The 19,605-nt window shown below is 38.9% G+C and overlaps 1 protein-coding gene across 1 annotated transcript in view; it reads left to right on the top strand.

Annotated features, from left to right (window-relative positions):
* The window catches only part of LOC111568198 (pbx/knotted 1 homeobox 2), a 140,333-nt gene that overhangs the window by 68,525 nt on the left and 52,203 nt on the right, over positions 1-19,605 (top strand). The window contains 2 exon segments of the mRNA XM_023269717.3: positions 6,028-6,134; positions 11,066-11,202. Of these exon segments, the coding sequence (XP_023125485.2) occupies positions 6,048-6,134; positions 11,066-11,202 (224 nt within the window). The 5' untranslated portion in view covers positions 6,028-6,047.

The following is a 19,605-nucleotide window of genomic DNA, read 5'->3' on the forward strand; positions in this document are numbered from 1 at the left end:
GTGAGGTTTTGCTGGGTGGAGGGAGGGCTGCTGGCTCGGGTTAATGAGGTGGTCTGGGAGTGTGGACTGGGTCCTGACTGCAGTATGCGTGGAGCTCACTTTAGCCTGGGGGGGATTTGTAGCCCTAAGACCAGTGGTTCGACTCCATTCGCCTCCGGCTGTGTATGCACTCGAACCTTTGAGTCTCGGTGTGTGTGTGTACAGATGTATGTGTGCTTGTACGGCAGGCTGGGAGGCAGTGAGTGTGTTGTTGCCCTCAGGATGACACTGGTTGAAGCTTTGCGATCTTTGTGTTTAGTGTTGGCATTTGTGCATTAATATACATGCCTGTGTTTGCATGCGTGCCCATTCCCACGTGTGCGCGCAGCGTTTGTGCTCTGATCTGTGTGTTTTCCGATTTTCTGCGACGAGTAGGACCACAAATGTGTACACAGGCCCCCGCCTTCCCAGCCCCAATCTCATTACCATTCTGCCCTTCCCTCCACCATTTTACTCAACGCCATCAAGGCCTTGCCTCCTGGTGTTTGCATTGTAAATCAGGCCTGACAATGAGGCGATGATTAGATCCTACTCATATTCAAAAACACCTGATTTATTTATTCATCTTCCTCTCATGCAGGGCATCAAGATGCATAATATCTGACCAAGGTGACATACCCACTTCCAAATATTATTCATTGCATTTGCAGGTCAACCACTTAACCAACAAATTCAAACAGGACACATTAAATGAGATTTTGATGAGAGAATGTATACAGAAAGGCTGCCGTGGCTGGTTCTCTCTTTCACACATGTACACATGATATCAGATCAGGTATGAGAATGGTTTACAGTGTTGCAATCTGTCATGGTTGCAACATTTAAAGAGTGGAGTTGAATCTAGCCTTGAGTGTGAAACTGGCCCACTGTCTCTGTTTTTATGAATATGTGCAGGATATTATTTATGGAAAGCGTCTGGTTTCTGAAAAGCAGATCCAGTTGATCACTAGTTAAGTCACACAAGCACTAGTGCTGTTGTTGTTTTGGTTTTTAAGAAATTGGCATCTTGGGGATTGGGCTAATTTCTTCTTGAATTCTAGATGGCCCTTGTGAAATTATTTCATTATTTCTAAAAAAATTGAAATGAAAGCAAATGGACTATCTTGCATGTGATTCTGACTGGAATCTACAAGTCAGTTGCAGACAGTATAGGGCTTTTTGAATTCTTGGTTGGCTAATCAATACTAAATGCATAAGTGAGTAAATAAATATATACATGAATATCAACATGATTTATTTTAAGGTCTAAATCTTGGTTCAATGTTTTATTGAGAGTCAGATAAAATACAATCCACAGGGTTCAGATGAGCTTCATTTTCTTTCCATGCATCACATCCTTCCTGTGCACAGAAGTCAGTGTATCCACAGTAAATCATCAAATAAAACAAATGACCAAACAAACCAAAAACAACTGCTAAGACACACAGGCATGTCCTACTATGAACATATTCACATGCACTTGTGTTTTACCTTAACCAGCAAATTGGCTTTGTTAATGCCACTGCTGCTTTGATCCCAAATTTAAAAATCTCAACTACTGGAGCAATGTCCATTGCATTTGGCGCATTTGGGATTAGTTGTGTTATTTTGCAGATCTGGTTACAAAAAGAAGTCCAGTTGCGCTTATGTATCGTATCTTTCTCCCTTGATTTCTTGCCTCAATAAACATTTGCTAATGAGTTTATAGTCTCAGTGACTATTTTCAAGATATTTTGAATAAAGAATGAAGTTAATTTTGTAAATTCTGGTCACATTTAGAGTAAAATAGACAATAACACAGGGTATGTTTAATGGTGGGCTAACTTAAATGTTTAAAATCGCTGGAGTTCCAATTTTCTCCTCTTAATTTCAACCACCATCACTTTAAGCTTCAAAGCTGTTCATATACCTGAAAAATAACGTAACTGAGGATTGACATGCTAAGTAACATGGTTAATTTAATAAACATTTTGCCTCCATTGTAACAAGCTGATGTTAGTTTAGTTGGAGAGTTAGTTGTGCTCAGTGCTGTCAGAATCAGAACATCACAGTAGATGCATCAAATAGCCAAGTCAAAAACATGGTTATTTTCAGTTTTACATGTGAAGACTCAATCCTCACTTTACCTCTTCTCCACAGCTTCTGTTCACTGTGTGAAGTGTTGGTAATTCAACATGAGAAAGCTACATCTTTATGTACCACAAGTCTGCCTTTATTCATGAACTGGTGCAACACCCGTGTCAGGTCACAGTTTAGAATGTGAGAAACGTTCTCCATGATGCTTTTTTGTGTTTAAAGTTTCTTTTTATCACCTTGGACTACGGTAGCGAAAAGATTCTCATTCCACGTTTAATAGAAGTTGAACACTTCCTTCGAGTCAAAGCAGACAAGAGAAAGCTTCGGACATACTAGAAGTGTGGAGGCCACAGGCAGTGATCACATCACATGTGATCAGATATGAGTTTTCATTTCAATGCAGTTGGTAAATGGGGTGAAACTGCAGCTATGCCACTGACTAACCTCACATCAATACAGCAGAGGCCCATTCTATGCTTGAGAATTGTTGGAAAATTGAATGGTGAATAGAAGTGTTTCTTGCTGCACAGAATCCGATGAAAGAGTACAACTGCCTCCAATCCAAATTCACAAAACCCTTTGATGTTTGTTAGAATAATTTTATGCCTACTTCTCATTTTTCATTTTATGCTTGCTTTTGAATTTTGATTGTGACTACAGGCACTTTTCAATTGATATGCATTATGAACTCTGTAATAATTCAAAGGCCTTTGTTCAGGAACAAACATGTCATTTGTACTAAAAATGAATTTTACGACTTGTGTAACTGCACACCTTTAGTGAGTTCAGAGAAAGTGGTTGGCAGGTGGTTATTGTCTGCTGGATTTGTACTTTGAGATTCACGGTCGAAGTTTTTTGGCGTGTTGAAAGTAAATGTCTTCTTGTCTTGTTTGTTGGTGTTTTTTTGCAGTGTACTTGTCTGTTCTTGTATTTACATTCACGCTTCAGCAGCCGTGGTATGGCATGTGTTTGTGCACACGTTATGTGTCTGTGTGTATATTTATGGATGCATGATTGCCTGCTCAAATTTGGCGTTTGGTGGCTTGTTCCTTCGAGGGATGGCGAAACTTGAGAGGCCGCCTAAAATACTGTGTGGTAATTGGAATTGCTTTATCTTCAGTCTCATCAATTAATGTGCAATTTTCCATTTAATCACTAACACGCTCGCTGCATTTGCAATTAAAATGAGGACTGATAACAGAGAAGATGCCTTTCAGCTGATACCAGTTGGAATGAGAACAGAAACCAGAAGACGCAATCAGTACACAAAATGACTTGCAGAGACATGCGCATGGCACACAGACAAGTGTGAACACACGCAGCGCAAACAGTCATGCTCATATACTGCTGCAACGAATACATACACATTCATGCACAGCAGACACAAGAACAGCATGACATGATAAAACATGCAGATTTGCAGCTAAAACCCCAAATTAGAAATCAAACCACTATTTAACATCAGAATATTGGCAGCAGTGGTGGATTCAGATGCCACTCAAATGAAGAGGAGTCTCAGCCAGTTGTCTTGTCGCTGCCTTCCTTTCAGAGACATTGTTAGGGTCCAGGTCTCAGTGGGCAATGAGCTCATTGGCAGAGAACTTCTGTCATGTATTTTCCCGATTAAGAAGGAAGAGATGTTCGCATCCCTTCCTGTCTCGCAGACGTGGCCTAAAAGACTACTCCAAAGAAGAGGTTTTATTCGAGCAGCACTGGGTTCAGCACACAGGAGGCTATAGGAGGAATATCAGGAGGAGCTTTATTGTGCTGGAAGCAAGAATGCTGTGTAATACTGCGGTTAAAGTGTTCATTATTGCTACAATTAAACACATTGTTATTAATGTTCCTTTAATATTCCTACTTAGTGTGTCTCATTGTACCTTGTGTATTTTTGTGTGGTGCTTTTTTAGTTGTATAGCCGCGATCTTTGTGTGACACTCAAATGTATTCTACAGTTACAGCAAGGCTGGTGGTCTTTTACCTGAGTCTGTGTTTGTGTCATTACGGTAAAGTGTGGTCCAGGAGTCACTGACTGTACCAGCAGCTACCACACCCCCCTGCCTCTGTGAAAATCCATTCAGTCAGTTCAGTCAAAAAATGCATTTAGTCAACTGTGCTTGATCAAATGTAATAATCAAATATTCAACAAAAATAAGCAACATCACTGTCCATAAACAGATTTTCATCAAAGTGAACGTTAAAAGATGGGTGTGGTCTGAACTATGAATACTGCATATGTGATCCTGTCACTAGATGGTTTCTTGTTATAGTTCTTCTTCATCAGGCCGTAACCTCACAGGCACAAATCCTCAGCTTTAGCGGTCAGGCGGATTTACTGCTCATTTTTATTTCTTGAGGCGGTAGCTCTGAACGGATGTTGCAACTGGTGCAAAGATTTTGCTCAGATATTCCAGTTCCATTTCACTAGCTTATAATCAAGCGCTTTCCTCCAGGTCAATACCATTCAGTCCAAGTGCACCAGTCCATTGTAATTGCTGCCTGCCTTCATGACCACACAAGGCTTTATGTGGCATTATAAGGCATTTTTCCAATAACTTCAGCAGCTCCGGCTATCCAGTGAACACTTGGACTTTAGACACTGATGCGAACCATCAAATCAACACTTCTTTAAAGCACCATGTTGAACTCTGTATGTGAATCAATTTGTGAGATCACAGCATGGTTGAAAAAAGGAAAATATAACCAAATGTTTAATAAAGTTTACCCTCACATTCATCAAAATAGTAAAGACACTACTGTTCAAAAATCTGAGGTCAATTAGAAATGTCCTTATTTTTCAAAGAAAAACATTTTTTTCAATGACGATAACATTAAATTAATCAGAAATGCAGTCTAGACATTGTTAATGTGGTAAATGACTATTCTAGCTGCAAATGGATGATTTTTAATAGAATATCTACATAGAGGTACAGAGGAACATTTCCAGCAACCATCACTCCTGTGTTCTAATGCTACATTGTGTTAGCTAATGGTGTTGAAAGGCTAATTGATGATTAGAGAACCCTTGTGCAATTATGTTAGCACATGAATAAAACTGTGAGTTTTCATGAAGAACATGAAACTGTCTGGGTGACCCCAAACTTTTGAATGGTAGTGGATATTTTTTTCCCTTTCAGGTCACATTTATGGGGGATTTTCATGCAATAAATACACATAGGTTATATGTAGCTTCAGGAGGGGGATCCAGCTGTGCTTGTCTATAGTAAGTTGGATCATTGGTAGGGGGTCTGTATATGTGTGTGTGCGCGTGCGTGTGTGTGTAATGTACCCCCGAACCAATTAGCTCCTTCAGTAGGGGTGGGGGTGATGGTTACAGTGGAGTTCCACAGGGTATGGCCCTCAGCCCTGTGGGGTCCTGGCCAATAGCAATTAGCCCACCAACAAGAGCCCTAATTAGCCTTCTTGATTGGCTTGGTTACAGTGCAACAACAACAGCAGCAGCCAACACATAGAGACAACCAAGGTGACTCCACCACGATGCATTGCTTTAAAGCCAGCTGCAATTAGTAAACAAGCATAGCTGTCTGTAATTGGTAAACAAGTAGTCGGGTTTGTTTGTGGTGTCATTATGAACCTGCTGCTATGTAAAGTATTTCTGAAAGGGCTCCATGATTGAGTTTGTGCTGCATTGTTTTCTTTCTGGTTGGTAGCCTTGTTAGATCACTCAGTATTAATGCATCATATTGACTGTTCTGTCAGCTCCATGCAACACATGCAGAGGCAGACTGTGGGGAGATAGAGCAAAGAAATAAATTAGTCAGTGCAGACGGGAGAAGAAGAGTGAGGTGATGTGTGTGAGAATGCCATCTCCTATTATTTAATCATAGCAGCACCTGGTGGTTGCTGCTGTAATAGAATTTACAATTACTGCTTGCACTGGGTTTATGTTTCTTTTTTCCGTGTGTTTCCCAGTCTCGATGTGAAGCTGTCCCATGATGCAACATGTGTCCCCAGCACCTGCAGTGACAATGATGGCCACCCAGAGTGTTCCTCCACCATCGTACCAGGAGAGCCAACAGGTGAGAGCACCAACCCACCCACTCAACAAACCTCAGCCAGCCGCATATAGTGTGGGGACTGACACACTTTTCCTTATTTTAAATAGATTTCAGTATGTTATCTGGACTGTTCCAAATGGTTTAAGGCACAGTTGGAAAGCGGCAATCCATCAGTATTTAGCAATCTACAAATATAGGCCAGGATCAGATGACAATTGGTTAAAAACAGATCAGCGCTAAGTGATATGAGGCTGATAAATAATTTCTAAGGCTGAAAAATAATAATTGACAGTGATTTCCCCCAAAACCTGAGCCTTGATTGTTACGTATTTTGTCATAATTTTTAGTATGAAAAATGTTACATTTACAGGTGATTTGCTTGTACGTTTATGGAGCAACCTTTCTCAGCATTATAGTTACACAGAAACAGAAAAAGTGACAGTTAATCTTTTTTTTTGCTTTTCTCCTGACCTTATTCTCAATATGCAGAAAAGTATTGAAAGAACAACTTTGTTACAAACTGGGTTTATACATGTGATTTGATTTCAAGGTGACACCATTGAAATAAATGATCATAAAACACTGAGACATGAGCAGCAGATCATTAAATCCACCAACTTGTGAGTTCGATCCAGTCAGGATCAGACACTTTCCATCACGTTCCCCAACACTCTGTGGCTGGTTCATAGTTTGACAAACCGAACAAGCATTTTCGAAGATGCTCCAACACATTTGTCTGGCTGTTAGAATTTGGCTTTTGTCAAAGAGGCTCAGGTCTTTACATCTACGTCTCCAACATCCAACCAGCTGACTATGACAATCAACTTTGCACTTTACCTTGAATAGATACACTACCATTCAAAAGTTTGGGGTGACTTAGAAATGTCCTTAATTTTGAAAGAAAAGCATTTTTTTCCAATGAAGATAACGTTAAATTAATCAGAAATACAGTCTAGACATTGTCAATGTGGTAAATGACTATTAGATAGATAGATAGATAGATAGATAGATAGATAGATAGATAGATAGATAGATCCTTTATTGATCCCACAGCCGGGAATTTGCAGTGTTACAGCAGCAAAGACAGAAAAAATAGGAAAAAAAACAGCAGCACAGACCTATACTTTCTTCTTTAAGAGAAGAAATATAAATATTTATAGTATTGAATATAGAAAAATAAAAAAATAAGTATATGGTCATGTTATTGTACGTATCAGGTTATTGCACTCTGTATCCCAGATCCTAACATGAGCGGTTGCTGCACGTGAATTGGTGTTATTGGCTTCATCTGTGGGCCATCAGAATGTTTTGGCTCACTGATGTATGATACTGTTGTTTTGTGTCAGCTAGACCCCAGGGAGGTTTAACTGTCTGTATGACTTTATGTGAACAAGCTGTTACAAGTAAATCCAAATAGACTGATTTGGAATTTTGGACGGGTTGTCTTGTGTAAAAGAAAAACTACTGTTAGTGGGTCACAAATATAGCAGATGCATGTTGATTGTATTTAAAGGTGGAGTCTGCAATTTTGCAGAAAGAGTCTTTATATATAGCTAGTTAGCATATTTAGATCGTTAGCCAAGCCATTTCATTTATTTCCCATTTACAGAAGCAGGGATGTGCATAAACACTAGATTTTTCAACAAACACATAACAGACAGCTAGAATATCTGACTTCACCTTAAACCATGACTGAGAGGTGTAACAATTCATTGTCAGCAGTAACATCTGAATCAGACATTTGAAATCATGTTCATTAGCATTTAGGAAAAGTCACGAAATCTAAAGATGATAAAACAATGCAAAATCCTTTTTAGAGCTGTAAAAGACATCCGGGGTCCAGGGCCATATCATAAACAGAATATAAAAGTTACAATATAATACAATGTGTACAAGATTATTATTCCAATAGAAATACAAAAACACCAGAACTGGTGCAACCAGACCATTCTACACCATGCTGGGGAGAATGGTCTGGCTATGCAACACTAGTTGCATCACTCAAAAACAGACTAATGGATTAGGAGGAAATTTTCAGGGAAGGTCAGAAATGACACAAGAACCAGTTGATTAGATTTTGGCAGTAATTTGTCTTACAGTCTGGATCCACGGATTTGTTAAAAATTTCTGCTTTTTGATTGCTATCCTACTACAAGTCCACCACTGCAGACCACAATTTTTTTTAAAGATTTCATCCATCAGAAATCATACAATGATTGAGCAGCCTCAGTGGAGAACTACATTCTCTAAGTGCTTTTTTGTTCATAATTGTCATTATACATACATACACAGAGAGAGAGAGAGAGAGAGAGAGAGAGAGAGAGAGAGAGAGAGAGAGAGAGAGAGAGAGAGAGAGAGAGAGAGAGAGAGAGAGAGAGAGAGAGAGAGAGAGAGAGAGAGAGAGAGAGAGAGAGAGAGAGAGAGAGAGAGAGAGAGAGAGAGAGAGAGAGAGAGAGAGAGAGAGAGAGATTATGTCATATAACAACATTATAGTATTACCTAACTGTCATATGGTGCAGTAACTATAATAAACCAACTACTGATCACATCTTCCATGACTTTGCATTGCACGTTATAATTAAGACGAGTGCAAGAGTGATACATAGTGTATGTCAAAGTGGTAGAATACGAGGTCAAGCCCCAGTCTGCTGCTCAGTGCAGCACGTGATGCTGTCAAGAGTTCAGTGTAATTAATGTCACCTAACTGTGCCTTGCCCCAAGTTTTTGTCCAACACCACAGACCATCCAGTAGAAGTGAAGTGAAGTTGGTTCATCTGACCACCTAAACCTTCTCCTCATCCACACCACCTCTGTCTGCCTTCGCCCAGAGGATTAGTGCCAGGGGAAAGCTCCCGAGCTGCAGCCTGCGCACTCGGCAAATGCAAATGAGAGCTAGTTAAGTGTGAAGAAGCTAATTTATTTCCCATTTGGTGCTGGGATTAAGACTTGAAGCATCCTCCCACCCCACCCCGACTCCAAAAAAAAAAAAAAAAAAAAAAAAAAAAGGAAGGGGGGCAGGGGTTGTTAGACTCATTTCCAGTGAGAGAATGAATGAGAGAGGAAGACGTGGTAAATGATGAAGAAGACGATGGATTGTGTTCATAGGGCATGTCACTGTCCTGCCCACCCCACAGCACAAATAACACCGACAAAACTGAGGAGATTCTGTAATGTTTTAATAATGAACCACCGACGTTGCTGTAGTTCTTCACAGCAAAAGAAGGAAATATGTATGAAACAGCACTACAGAAATCTGAGAACAAGTTGGACAGTGGTGAACACATTGACTGATTCAGTCCCTGTTCAGTTTCTTACTACAAATTGAATATTTATCATTTAACAGCAATCTGTATGTAAGCTGTGTGTGGCTTGTTCAATTACTGAATCTATCCTAACTCATTCATTTTACTTAACAGCTTCATTACAAGGTAACTGACCTGTCAAGCAACAATAATTCATTCCAGCTACATCCTCATTTGCAGTCTGACAGAGTCAGATGCATGTTGCACCTTATTGCTTTTGAAAAGTGATTAAGAAATTACTTAGACCTCACTAGCAGCTGTGTGAACATCACAAGAATAGGTATATGTAAGGATTTTAGAGAGCTGATAAACCTGCTAGTGTACTCATATAATATTCAAATTTGGCCTGAATGACATTAATGTGTGGACTAGCTGATGGATAGTTTAGTTTTTGGGTAGCTAAAAATAAATAACTGACAGAATCTGTTTAAACACATTTGTTTATATACACAGTTATTTGTATTAATTTCAGTCAAACATAAAAAGATATAATCAGTTATTTGATCATTTCTCCACTTTCCTCCACACTAGCACATCAAAACAACCATAGGATGACTAAAAGGTTGTACAGATACTCATGTTCACCCTACAGTAAACCCTTTAGAATCTGCTCATCCCCAGACATTTCCTCTGGTGCCACAGTCGGGTTCATCTGCGTGGTGTTGAGTGAGGTGTTTTCGACAATGTTTTGATGAATTACAGTGTGAAGTTGTGAAGTGAACAATGTAAAATTTAGGTACAGACATTCACAGTCCTCTCAAGATTATGAGTTTATCCACAGATATCAAATTAGCATAAACAAGAAAAGCAGTCAGAGAGTGCAGTACTCCGCCAAGGCTGCTCAGTCGTACCATTTCTGACGACTGAAATCTTGAAAAAATTTGTGGCAGAAATCATGACCATTTAATATAGATGTACCCACAAACAAAATGACCTTGCACTGAGCACAGGCGTGTGTTATGCATGTGTACAATATGTACGGATACCAAATAGCGTGACCTAAAAATGCAGCGGGCAGCGGGAATTGATGGGACTCACTTCATGGGAAACACCCCCACATTTTAATCAGTTGCTCCTTGTGTCATTTCCAATGGGTAAGCCCTAATAAATCTGCAGTGGTTGATTTGTAGTAAGATTGCAATCATGTGATTGTCAGCAGGCAGCTGATGTAGTGTTCACTTGTTGTCACAGATACAGTGACACCATGCCGCTATCTCGCAATAATACAGAAATCCTTTACAAATCTGTGGATTCAGACTATAAACTGCATCACTGCCAAAATCTAATCACTTGGTCCTTGTGTCATTTCTGACCTTCAATGAAAATTTCATCCAAATCCATTAGTCTGAGTAATGTTGCTAACAGACAGACAAACCAACGCTGATTGTCACATAGCTCTGCCATTCTTTGGCAGAGTAATAAATAAATTAGCTCCAGGATGTTGGCATTTAGCTCAGAGCATCACTATACCAAAGTACAACATCATGGAGATTCTTGCTGTGGACTTCATCCTGTGTGTTTTTCGCAACAAACTAAAACATCCATTTAGTTAAACCATGCTGGAATGGTTAATCGAACACCACTGGAAGTTTAAAATAAAGATATCCTTTAAATCTTAAGTCATTTTGTGATTATTTTATGTGTCGCCAGATGACGGGGACGACTCAACAGAACACCAAGACCCCACAGGTCCACATCCCAGCAGCCTCTGCAGCAGGAAATACCTCTGTCAGTGTGACCCTTGACCCCCAGGCCCAGCTTGAGTCTGACAAGAGAGCTGTTTACAGGTTGGTTCAATCCCCATAAGACGTCTTTGTGCTGTTGTGAGGTCTATACATCTGTTTGGGGTGAACAATACACAAATCTTAACTCCCAAATATTTAACATATACCAGGAATAATACACAATGTTGTTTTCAACTGTTTCTCTCATTGCCTTTTGACATATAAATGTGACTATACAGCTGAGTATTTGACACATTACATTGTGCACCTTTCTGGCCTTGGATTTCCATTCATTTGTTCTTGGAAAATAGCTGTTACAGTTTCTTTCAAGCCCAATGCTGGCTTTAAGAAACTGTACTAAATTGACTTGATGTGCTACTCGCCGATGAAGGCCACAGGCACTACTGTTGTTTTTAATATGTTCTCTTAAACTAACCATGACCTAAAAGCTTTTGAAATTGTGCTTGAAGGGAGCTTCCTTCAATTTTCACTTAGTGTCATTCATAAACCAAACAGCACCTTCAGTAAATGCTTTCATTCATCAAAGGCAGCTCGGTTTCCACTTCTTTGAATTTACTAAATTGACTTTAAAATAAACATTTGATAAAGCAGCAATAGTCTGCACAAAGTTATAGGCTCTAGCCTTTTATGATTATTAGACTGAACCAATGATGGAAAGCACTCAATGTTTTGAGTTACAACCACCAAAAAGACCTAAAGGACAGCAGAAAAAAAGGACGAAAAATACCCAAACACGATTTAAACCAGTTAAAATTTGGATACTGTTGAAAGCGATGAATAAAATTTCACTGGGAAGACAGATTTGTTTTGTGTTACATTTCAGTTTGACTTCAGATCAAATTTTTAAAACATAATTTATTTCTCTTTCACGCCAACAGTCATTTTCAAAGGTAAGCATCATTCTTCAGATGGTAGAGGGCTCATTTTGGAATCACACTGCTAATTTGCAAATAGATGAACCACACTGAAAGATATACAACATTTTTGGAAGTATGTGTGAATCATTGCTAATGTTCTTTATTTCAATGTAATTTCTTGAAGACTTTCCCCCTAATTTTCTTGAAATTAGATGTTATTTAGCCTTCAAATTACAAGAATTATTGCAAGAAGGTTGAAGGTATCAGGTACTTACCTAATTTAGATTCTTCCTCATTTTAACAGACAGACAAACATAACAATACATTGTTAAATATTTATTTAACTTTGTTTCTGTTGGGGCTGATGATCAACAAAAAGAGATCAGCAGTTATACTTATCAACATTAATCTGGCTAGGAATTTTTGTTCATTTTTCATGGGTAGTGACTTTGGATTATGAAAGAGTCTATACTTAATACATAATTTCTAGATTTTCCTAAAAACTATGATGTAACATGAAGGAATGCTATTTCTTCTATCATCCTAAATGTTATTGTGGTATCTTTTGCTTTACTTGATAGCTGCAGTAGTGGTAGAAAGAAAGTATGGGAAGAGAGTGGGCAGTATGACATCTGGCAGCAACATTACTCCAAAACAAATTAATGGATTTTGATTAAATTTTCAGGGAAAGTCAGAAATGACACAAGGATGAATCGTTTAGATTTTGGCAGTGATGTAGCTTATAGTCTGGATCCACAGATTTGTTAAAAATTTCTGTATCATTGCGAGATAGTGACACGGCATCACCGTAACTTTGACAAGTGAACACTACATCAGCTGCCTGCTGACGATCACATTATTGCGAGCCTACTCCAAATTGAATGACTTGTTTGTTGGAAATGATACAAGGAACAATTGATTAAATTGTGGGGGTGTTTCCGAGTCCCATCAATTCCTGCCACATGCTACATATTTAGGTCACACGATTCGGTATCCGTACATAACGTAAACATGCAAATGTTAAATTTATTAAACTATTTAACTCAGCTACTTTTACGATTTCAAAATGGATTGATTTTGAACTAATTAGTGCAAGTGCAAAAAAAACTCACTGTATGTTTAGAAGCTGAACACATTTTACAGTGTAGGAAATTAACTGGAAAATACAGCATCCATAAAATGTTACCATATGTCACAGTCTAAATCATTTGCTCATCAAAGATATCTTTTTCCTCTTCTAGTTACAGAACCACTAGTGCATCTCCTGTCATGTACGTTGTCTGAATAACCCATCAACAATTTTATTGGTTATCTGCACCAAATTTCATTGAGATATTAAGTATCAGTAAGTGTTGAGCTACAGCTTGAAATGTAGAGAAATTTCTCTGTCAGCCTTATTTTTAAAATCTTTGCATATCCCCCAATGGACAATTGTTCGAAATTTTGTGATTTTTTTATTTACTGTGTAGGAGCCCTTGAAGGCACCACCTTGTTAGGTGTACAAAATAGGAAAGAAAATCACTGCTGGGTGAAACCCAAAACAGCAGTAAGAAAAAAAAAAACACCTCCCTCCTATCAGCTCATCACTAGAATATTGATGCACCCCTATAATGAGCTTGTATTATCTATTTATGAAGTAAATTATTCAAAATATACAGACATTTTTAATCGAGCTGGGCAATCTCTCGGTGTAGGCAGCACACCAACAACCGACTAGATTTGTTGAGCTGACTGAGACGAGGTTGCCCTGAATTGTCTGGTACAGCTCGTCTTGCCACGGTGACACTGCAGACCGTGTGAGGCCGTCTGTCCCGGCTCCTGGGGTCCCACCCGCGGGTATCCGCCACTGCTGTCTGAGGAGGTGCGAGCGCCCACACTCAGACCTGAGGCGAGTCACTGTAAAGTCCTCAGCAGCTCCTCTGAGATACGAGGCTGCCTTTGATGTGAGCAGCCACGTTTGGAGCAGCTCCGGGTGGTGGTGGTGGTGGTGGTGGTGGTGGTGGTGGTGGTGGTGGTGGTGGTGGTGGAGTCAGAGTCAGCTCTTCTTCCACATTCAAATGGTTTTTTTTGGATCTCCACTTTCCTCTTCTTCTTTCTTTAGACCACACATACAGGAGGAGCTTACGGTACAAACAAGACATAATACAATGTTTGTTGCAGTAACATACAGAATTTTTTATTCATGCGTTTATTTAAATGTGGTCTCGTCTATCCAGCTCTCTTGTTTTCCTCAGAGAATACATTAATGCTTATAATGTTAATGTCTTCTGTAGGAACTGGGATCTGTGGAGCCATTCTTGGGTGCTTTAATTAATGTAAAACAGTTTCTAACATGCAGTAGAAGAAGAAGGTGCACACTGTGAGTGATTCACTGGTTGTCCTGACTAAGTCACTACAGGACAGAAGCTAACCTTGTCTGTCCAAAGTACAGTAATTAATTCATTCATCTTTGACTGTAGAATCTAATCTTTTGCATGTTGTTTTTTTTTTTTTTTCAAAAAAAAAAAGAGATGAGATTGTAGCAGAAAAGGGAACAGTAACATGAGCCTGTGTTATCTGTTAAAACCTAAGAACCCAGACTTTCTGTATTTGACTATAACATATTTATGTCTCGGGCTGCACAGTGGCTTGGCGGTTAGCACTTTCTCCTTGCAGCCAGAGGATCCTCGGTTCACGCCCTGGCATTCCCAGGATCTTTCTGCATGAAGTTTGCATGTTTCCCCTGTGCATGCGTGAGTTTTCCCCCACAGTCCAAAAATGCTGAGGTTAATTGGTAACTCTAAATTGTCTTAGGTGTGAATGTGAGTGTGATTGTCTCTGTGTGTAGGCCTGTAATAGACTGGTGACCTGTCCAGGGTGTCCCCTGTCTTCACCCTAAGTCAGCTGCGATAGACTCCAGCACCCCCATGACCCTAATGTGGATTCAGCGGTGTATAGATGATGGATGGATATTTATATCTCACAAATTCAAATGGGTGGTGTTCTTACAGAATTATGTCATGTGGTGATCACATTATTTTCCAAGGCACCGATGACAATAGCTGGAATCTGAATGAATCTTAAATTGACGCAAGCTGCTGCTGATGTGTGTGGACAACTTTTCAATTAAACCTCTTGATATAATGTAGCCTAATGTTCACCGCAGGTTGCTGTGACTGTGCTAGTACATGCATGTTGATGGTAAAATTGACATTCAGAGCCAGTCTGACAACATTTTTCTGTTGCCCATAACTGAACAGTATGACAGCAAAATGGTCTAGAGTTAGATTTAACTGCCAAATCCTGAAGTCCTCGAGCGGAGTAAGTGAATCCCACATTGTTCCTTGGCGAATTACAAAGTGCTTTGACGAAAGGTGCATTTATGCAGTTCAATCCATTTACCAATTTTTTGATGAACAGGAGCTAGGTGTAGGGCTGTGTGTGAGATTTTTACTCTCCTGTTTCCATCATGTTAATCATAACTGTCTCCACTAATAAATAAATCTTGCAAAAATGCTAAACTATGTTTTTTTTTGCACAGGTAATAAAAGATGGAAGCTTATACTGGTCATTTTCCTAATATTTTGCTTCTCTCATATGTTTTAATGAAATGAACAAAATACGACCAATTCTTTAGTATAGTGTATTTTTGTTGCACCACCAATGAGTTTAGAAGTAGTGTATTGCACACTTTTGTTTTAAAAGTATTGCTATTTGAACAAAAATGCAACGTTTGGTTTGCAAACACTTTATACAAATAGGGTGCTTCTTAACAGTCTTCTCTTTACGCATTAGCAGTTAAAATATTTCTTGTAAATCTCAACTTAAACATTAATGTAACCAAATTAGTGGTGGGACACGATTTTAAAAAAACAATAAATTATTAGAGGCTTTGTAATTAATCACAATTAATCACATTTTTGTCAAATAGGAATATTTGACACAAAAAGCAAAGTTTTTCAACTCAAATAAATTTTGGTTTACGACTGAATGACCTATGAATAGACATAGGTGAACTTAAACAACAAAAATGTTTGTTTCATTTATATTTATCCGTGCATTTTTCATCTGTCTACAACATTCAAATATTTCTACAAAGTCAAAGTCCAGTTATAGTGATTATATTCAACATTTTTAGTAAACTCAAGCACTTTCAATGTCTTGAAAAGTGGTCTATTATTGGCTGGCTACACTGTTTGCATGTACCAGGACTGTCGTAACTAACTTTAGCTCTGGTGCTAACAGCAACATGTTTTAAATTAAGTTGATACCGTCGGCTAGAAGTGCTGCGGTGATAAGTAAACTCATTGTAGCAGAATTTACACACAACCAAGCTTTTATCCAAGCAGCCATCGGGAAGATTTTTTCACCGTTAACCAATCTTTTTTTTGGGCTGACATCTCTCATCAGTGTTCTGTACGTCTTTTACACGGCTGACAAACAGACTTTAGTTGGATTGCCGCCACCTACTGTGCTGGAGTGTGCATCAGTGTTCCCAGTGTGCCAGAAATTAGGGAACTGAGAAAGGTGCAATTAAATGCGTTATTTTTTTTAACACGTTATTACTCCGCCAAGAAACGCGGCGCAAGGTCATTTTTAATTAAAGATTTCATCTGTCGGAAATGATACAAAGACTGAGCAGCCTTGGAGCAGTACTGCACTCTGAGTGCTTTTCTTGTTTTTTCTGTAACTGATTTATCGAAATAGACGTGTTAAAGCCCCAGCCCTAATATATATATATATATATATATATATATATATATATATATATATATATATATATATGTGTGTGTGTGTATATATATATATATATATATATATATATATATATATATATATACACACATATATATATATATATGTGTGTGTGTGTGTGTGTGTGTGTGTATATATGTGTTTGTGTATGTATATATATATATATATGGGCTTTTTAAAAGTAAAAGGATAAAAGGCGGTAGTAGCTTATTTAATAAATAATTTTCTTGGAACATTTTTAAAGTTTTAGTCTGGCAGATGAGTACTACATTTCACAAAAGTTGGGAGCCTTCCAAGAGATTCATCTAAACAAAATGGTGGATAGATGCAGCAGATACATACTTTTACAGGCACCAAAACCAATAGATCCTACACTTTCCATAACGGGAACAATGGGTCTTGCCTTGTAAACAACTGCGTACTTCAGCAGTACTTCAGTCCTGGATTGGTGGAGTGCCCTTGCCTTATTGTCATTAAGTAGAGCAAAGTTCAGTTTTGAATGTGTTCTAAGCAACCCTTTAATGGACAGCAGGGTCTGTATCATTTTGTTTTACAGGCAATAGCTGGAGATGATCTGTGTCTATATGTGATACAACAATAGCACTGGGATAAAGGATTAAATAAGATGGGAACTCAAAGTACTTACCAGTTAAATGGTGCTATGAAGAATATAAAATGAGTCCGTTAATATGTATGATGGCCAGTTAAAACGCTGTGATTAACAGTGTCAGAGGCAGCATGGAGGATTCACCAGCATGCGCTGTTAAAATATGATTATCTGTAGCTCCTAAATGAAGTCCTTGCTGTTCAGTATTCACAGGAGAGGGTTCAGATTAGAATTTTTGGAATGATTTTTGCCTATGCAAGGAGCTAATGACTAAATGCACCTTGTTACCTTGTTACAAACACAATTAAATTTGACTTCACTTCCGTCTCCCACAGTGAGTCAAATTATGCAAAAAGACACAAATAGCACTCTTATTTTAATAGAAGTCTGATCCGCTAGTGTTTCTGTCTCTGCACAGTGCTCATATGGGGGCTGTAGACTTTGAAAAGAGAAAAGCACTGAGAATCACCATCTCTGCCATTTTTCTTTAATTATTTTGCTCAGGAAGTCTGTGTAGGCTTTAATGTTTCTTTTCACTAATTGCTGGAATTCCAACTTTATGAGGAGATGTGTGGTTTCCTCTCTCCCTCTCTCTGTCTCTCTACCTACTTTGTTATTAGCAGCAGAGTAAATGTGTGATAGGGTAATTAGCCTAATGAGTTGTGGCATTTACTATAAAGATCCTTCTGGATTTTCTGCATCTTATTAAAAAGCGGGTAAGGCTTTTGTTTTTCAGGTTGCGGATGTAGTGTTCGCGGCTGATGGCGGCTGATTCGGCTCCGAGATGGAAACATGCACTTAATTGAAAGAGACATCATAATAGTCCTTTCTGCTTTAAACAGAAATGTCCTTGTGATTCTCAGAAACAACTCGCGTAGACGGACTGCGTTTACCAGCGCACACTGTTTTAAGGTGACACTTTTATGAGTTTGCTTGACTGAACGGCTCTTTTGCTTTGCATGTAGAGAACTTATATTAGGGAATCAATGATAAACAGTAAGGCAAGCGTGCTTTTTAGAAGTGTCAGGCATCTCCTGTGTACAGTAAAGAGACACATTTGCTACATTTCTTTACCCTATATCAGAAAGAACTAGTCTAGAGTAAAATAAAAACAATTACAAGAGCCTTTTCATGAAACATACTGTCCTCTGCTTAGCTGAAGAAACAGTTCATCAAGATAGGTAACACGTTTTTTTTCTGTCAGAAAATGGGAGAAAACGGGAATAAAATTGGATTTATTTTCTGTTTTGACAGTGGTGGGATCCTTTTTACAAAGATACCAGTGTTGCTGTGTAGAGCCCTGTATGGTGCATATTATCATTCACTCCCCTCCATAGTGGGTCTTTGCTGAAAGCCCCTCTCATGCTGGTCAGCCTGGATATTTTGCATTGAGACTAGATTTAAGGGTTTAGATGTGTACTTGTGGGAAGGTTAACATGCAGTCATGCTGACGGTCGCCTAACTCCCAAAGATACAGGAATTCATTCAGCCTCGGGTGTGTTTATGCTTGCATGTGCAGTTGTTAATGGCATAAAATAAGTGAAGATTTGAAGACCTTTCATGTTGTACATAACAGGAGGGAGCACTTTTAATTTGACACGTTCAAGGATGGCGTTCACCTCATTTTGTGCTTGCCTGTGTGTCTGTGTGCCTCTGTAATGCACCATAAAGTCTGTTTATCCTCACTGCCACAATGCATCAATGCGTCCTGCACCACTGTGCTGCTCTTCCAGCGGCGCAGAGCCTCTCACCGTCTGACGGGCTTAAAACAGGCCGTGCCTCTTTCCATTTAGCAGGTCAGCATGTGTTGGTGCTCGGCCGTTCCTGAATGCAGGAAACTGTGTCAGCGCTCAAGTGGTTTTATTGGCTTTTTCTTTCAGATACCCGCTTTTATGAGTTTCCTCACCGCTTGACTTTGGATGAGAGAGGAAGTCCAAAATGTACTTTCTTTGTTTTTGTTGTTGTTGTTGTTGTCTTTATGTGGGCAACTTTGTAATCTGTGCTATCTTTTCTTGGCACAAGAGCGGCCTAGAGCAAACACAGAAGAATGCAATTTGCACTTCACAGCTGTCAACCAATACCCCGTGGAAAGACAGCACCAGTCATTCAGTCAAATTGGAATTTTCACTTTATTTCTTTGCTGCATCAATGAAAATAATTGTGACAAGATGCAGAATCTATGCACGTTTGGGCATTTTGATAATTTATTCAATAGCTTCCTCCATTGATTGGCTTATGCAAGGTTTT

The sequence above is a fragment of the Amphiprion ocellaris genome, chromosome 14, assembly GCF_022539595.1.
Source record: "Amphiprion ocellaris isolate individual 3 ecotype Okinawa chromosome 14, ASM2253959v1, whole genome shotgun sequence".
NCBI lineage: Eukaryota > Metazoa > Chordata > Actinopteri > Pomacentridae > Amphiprion > Amphiprion ocellaris.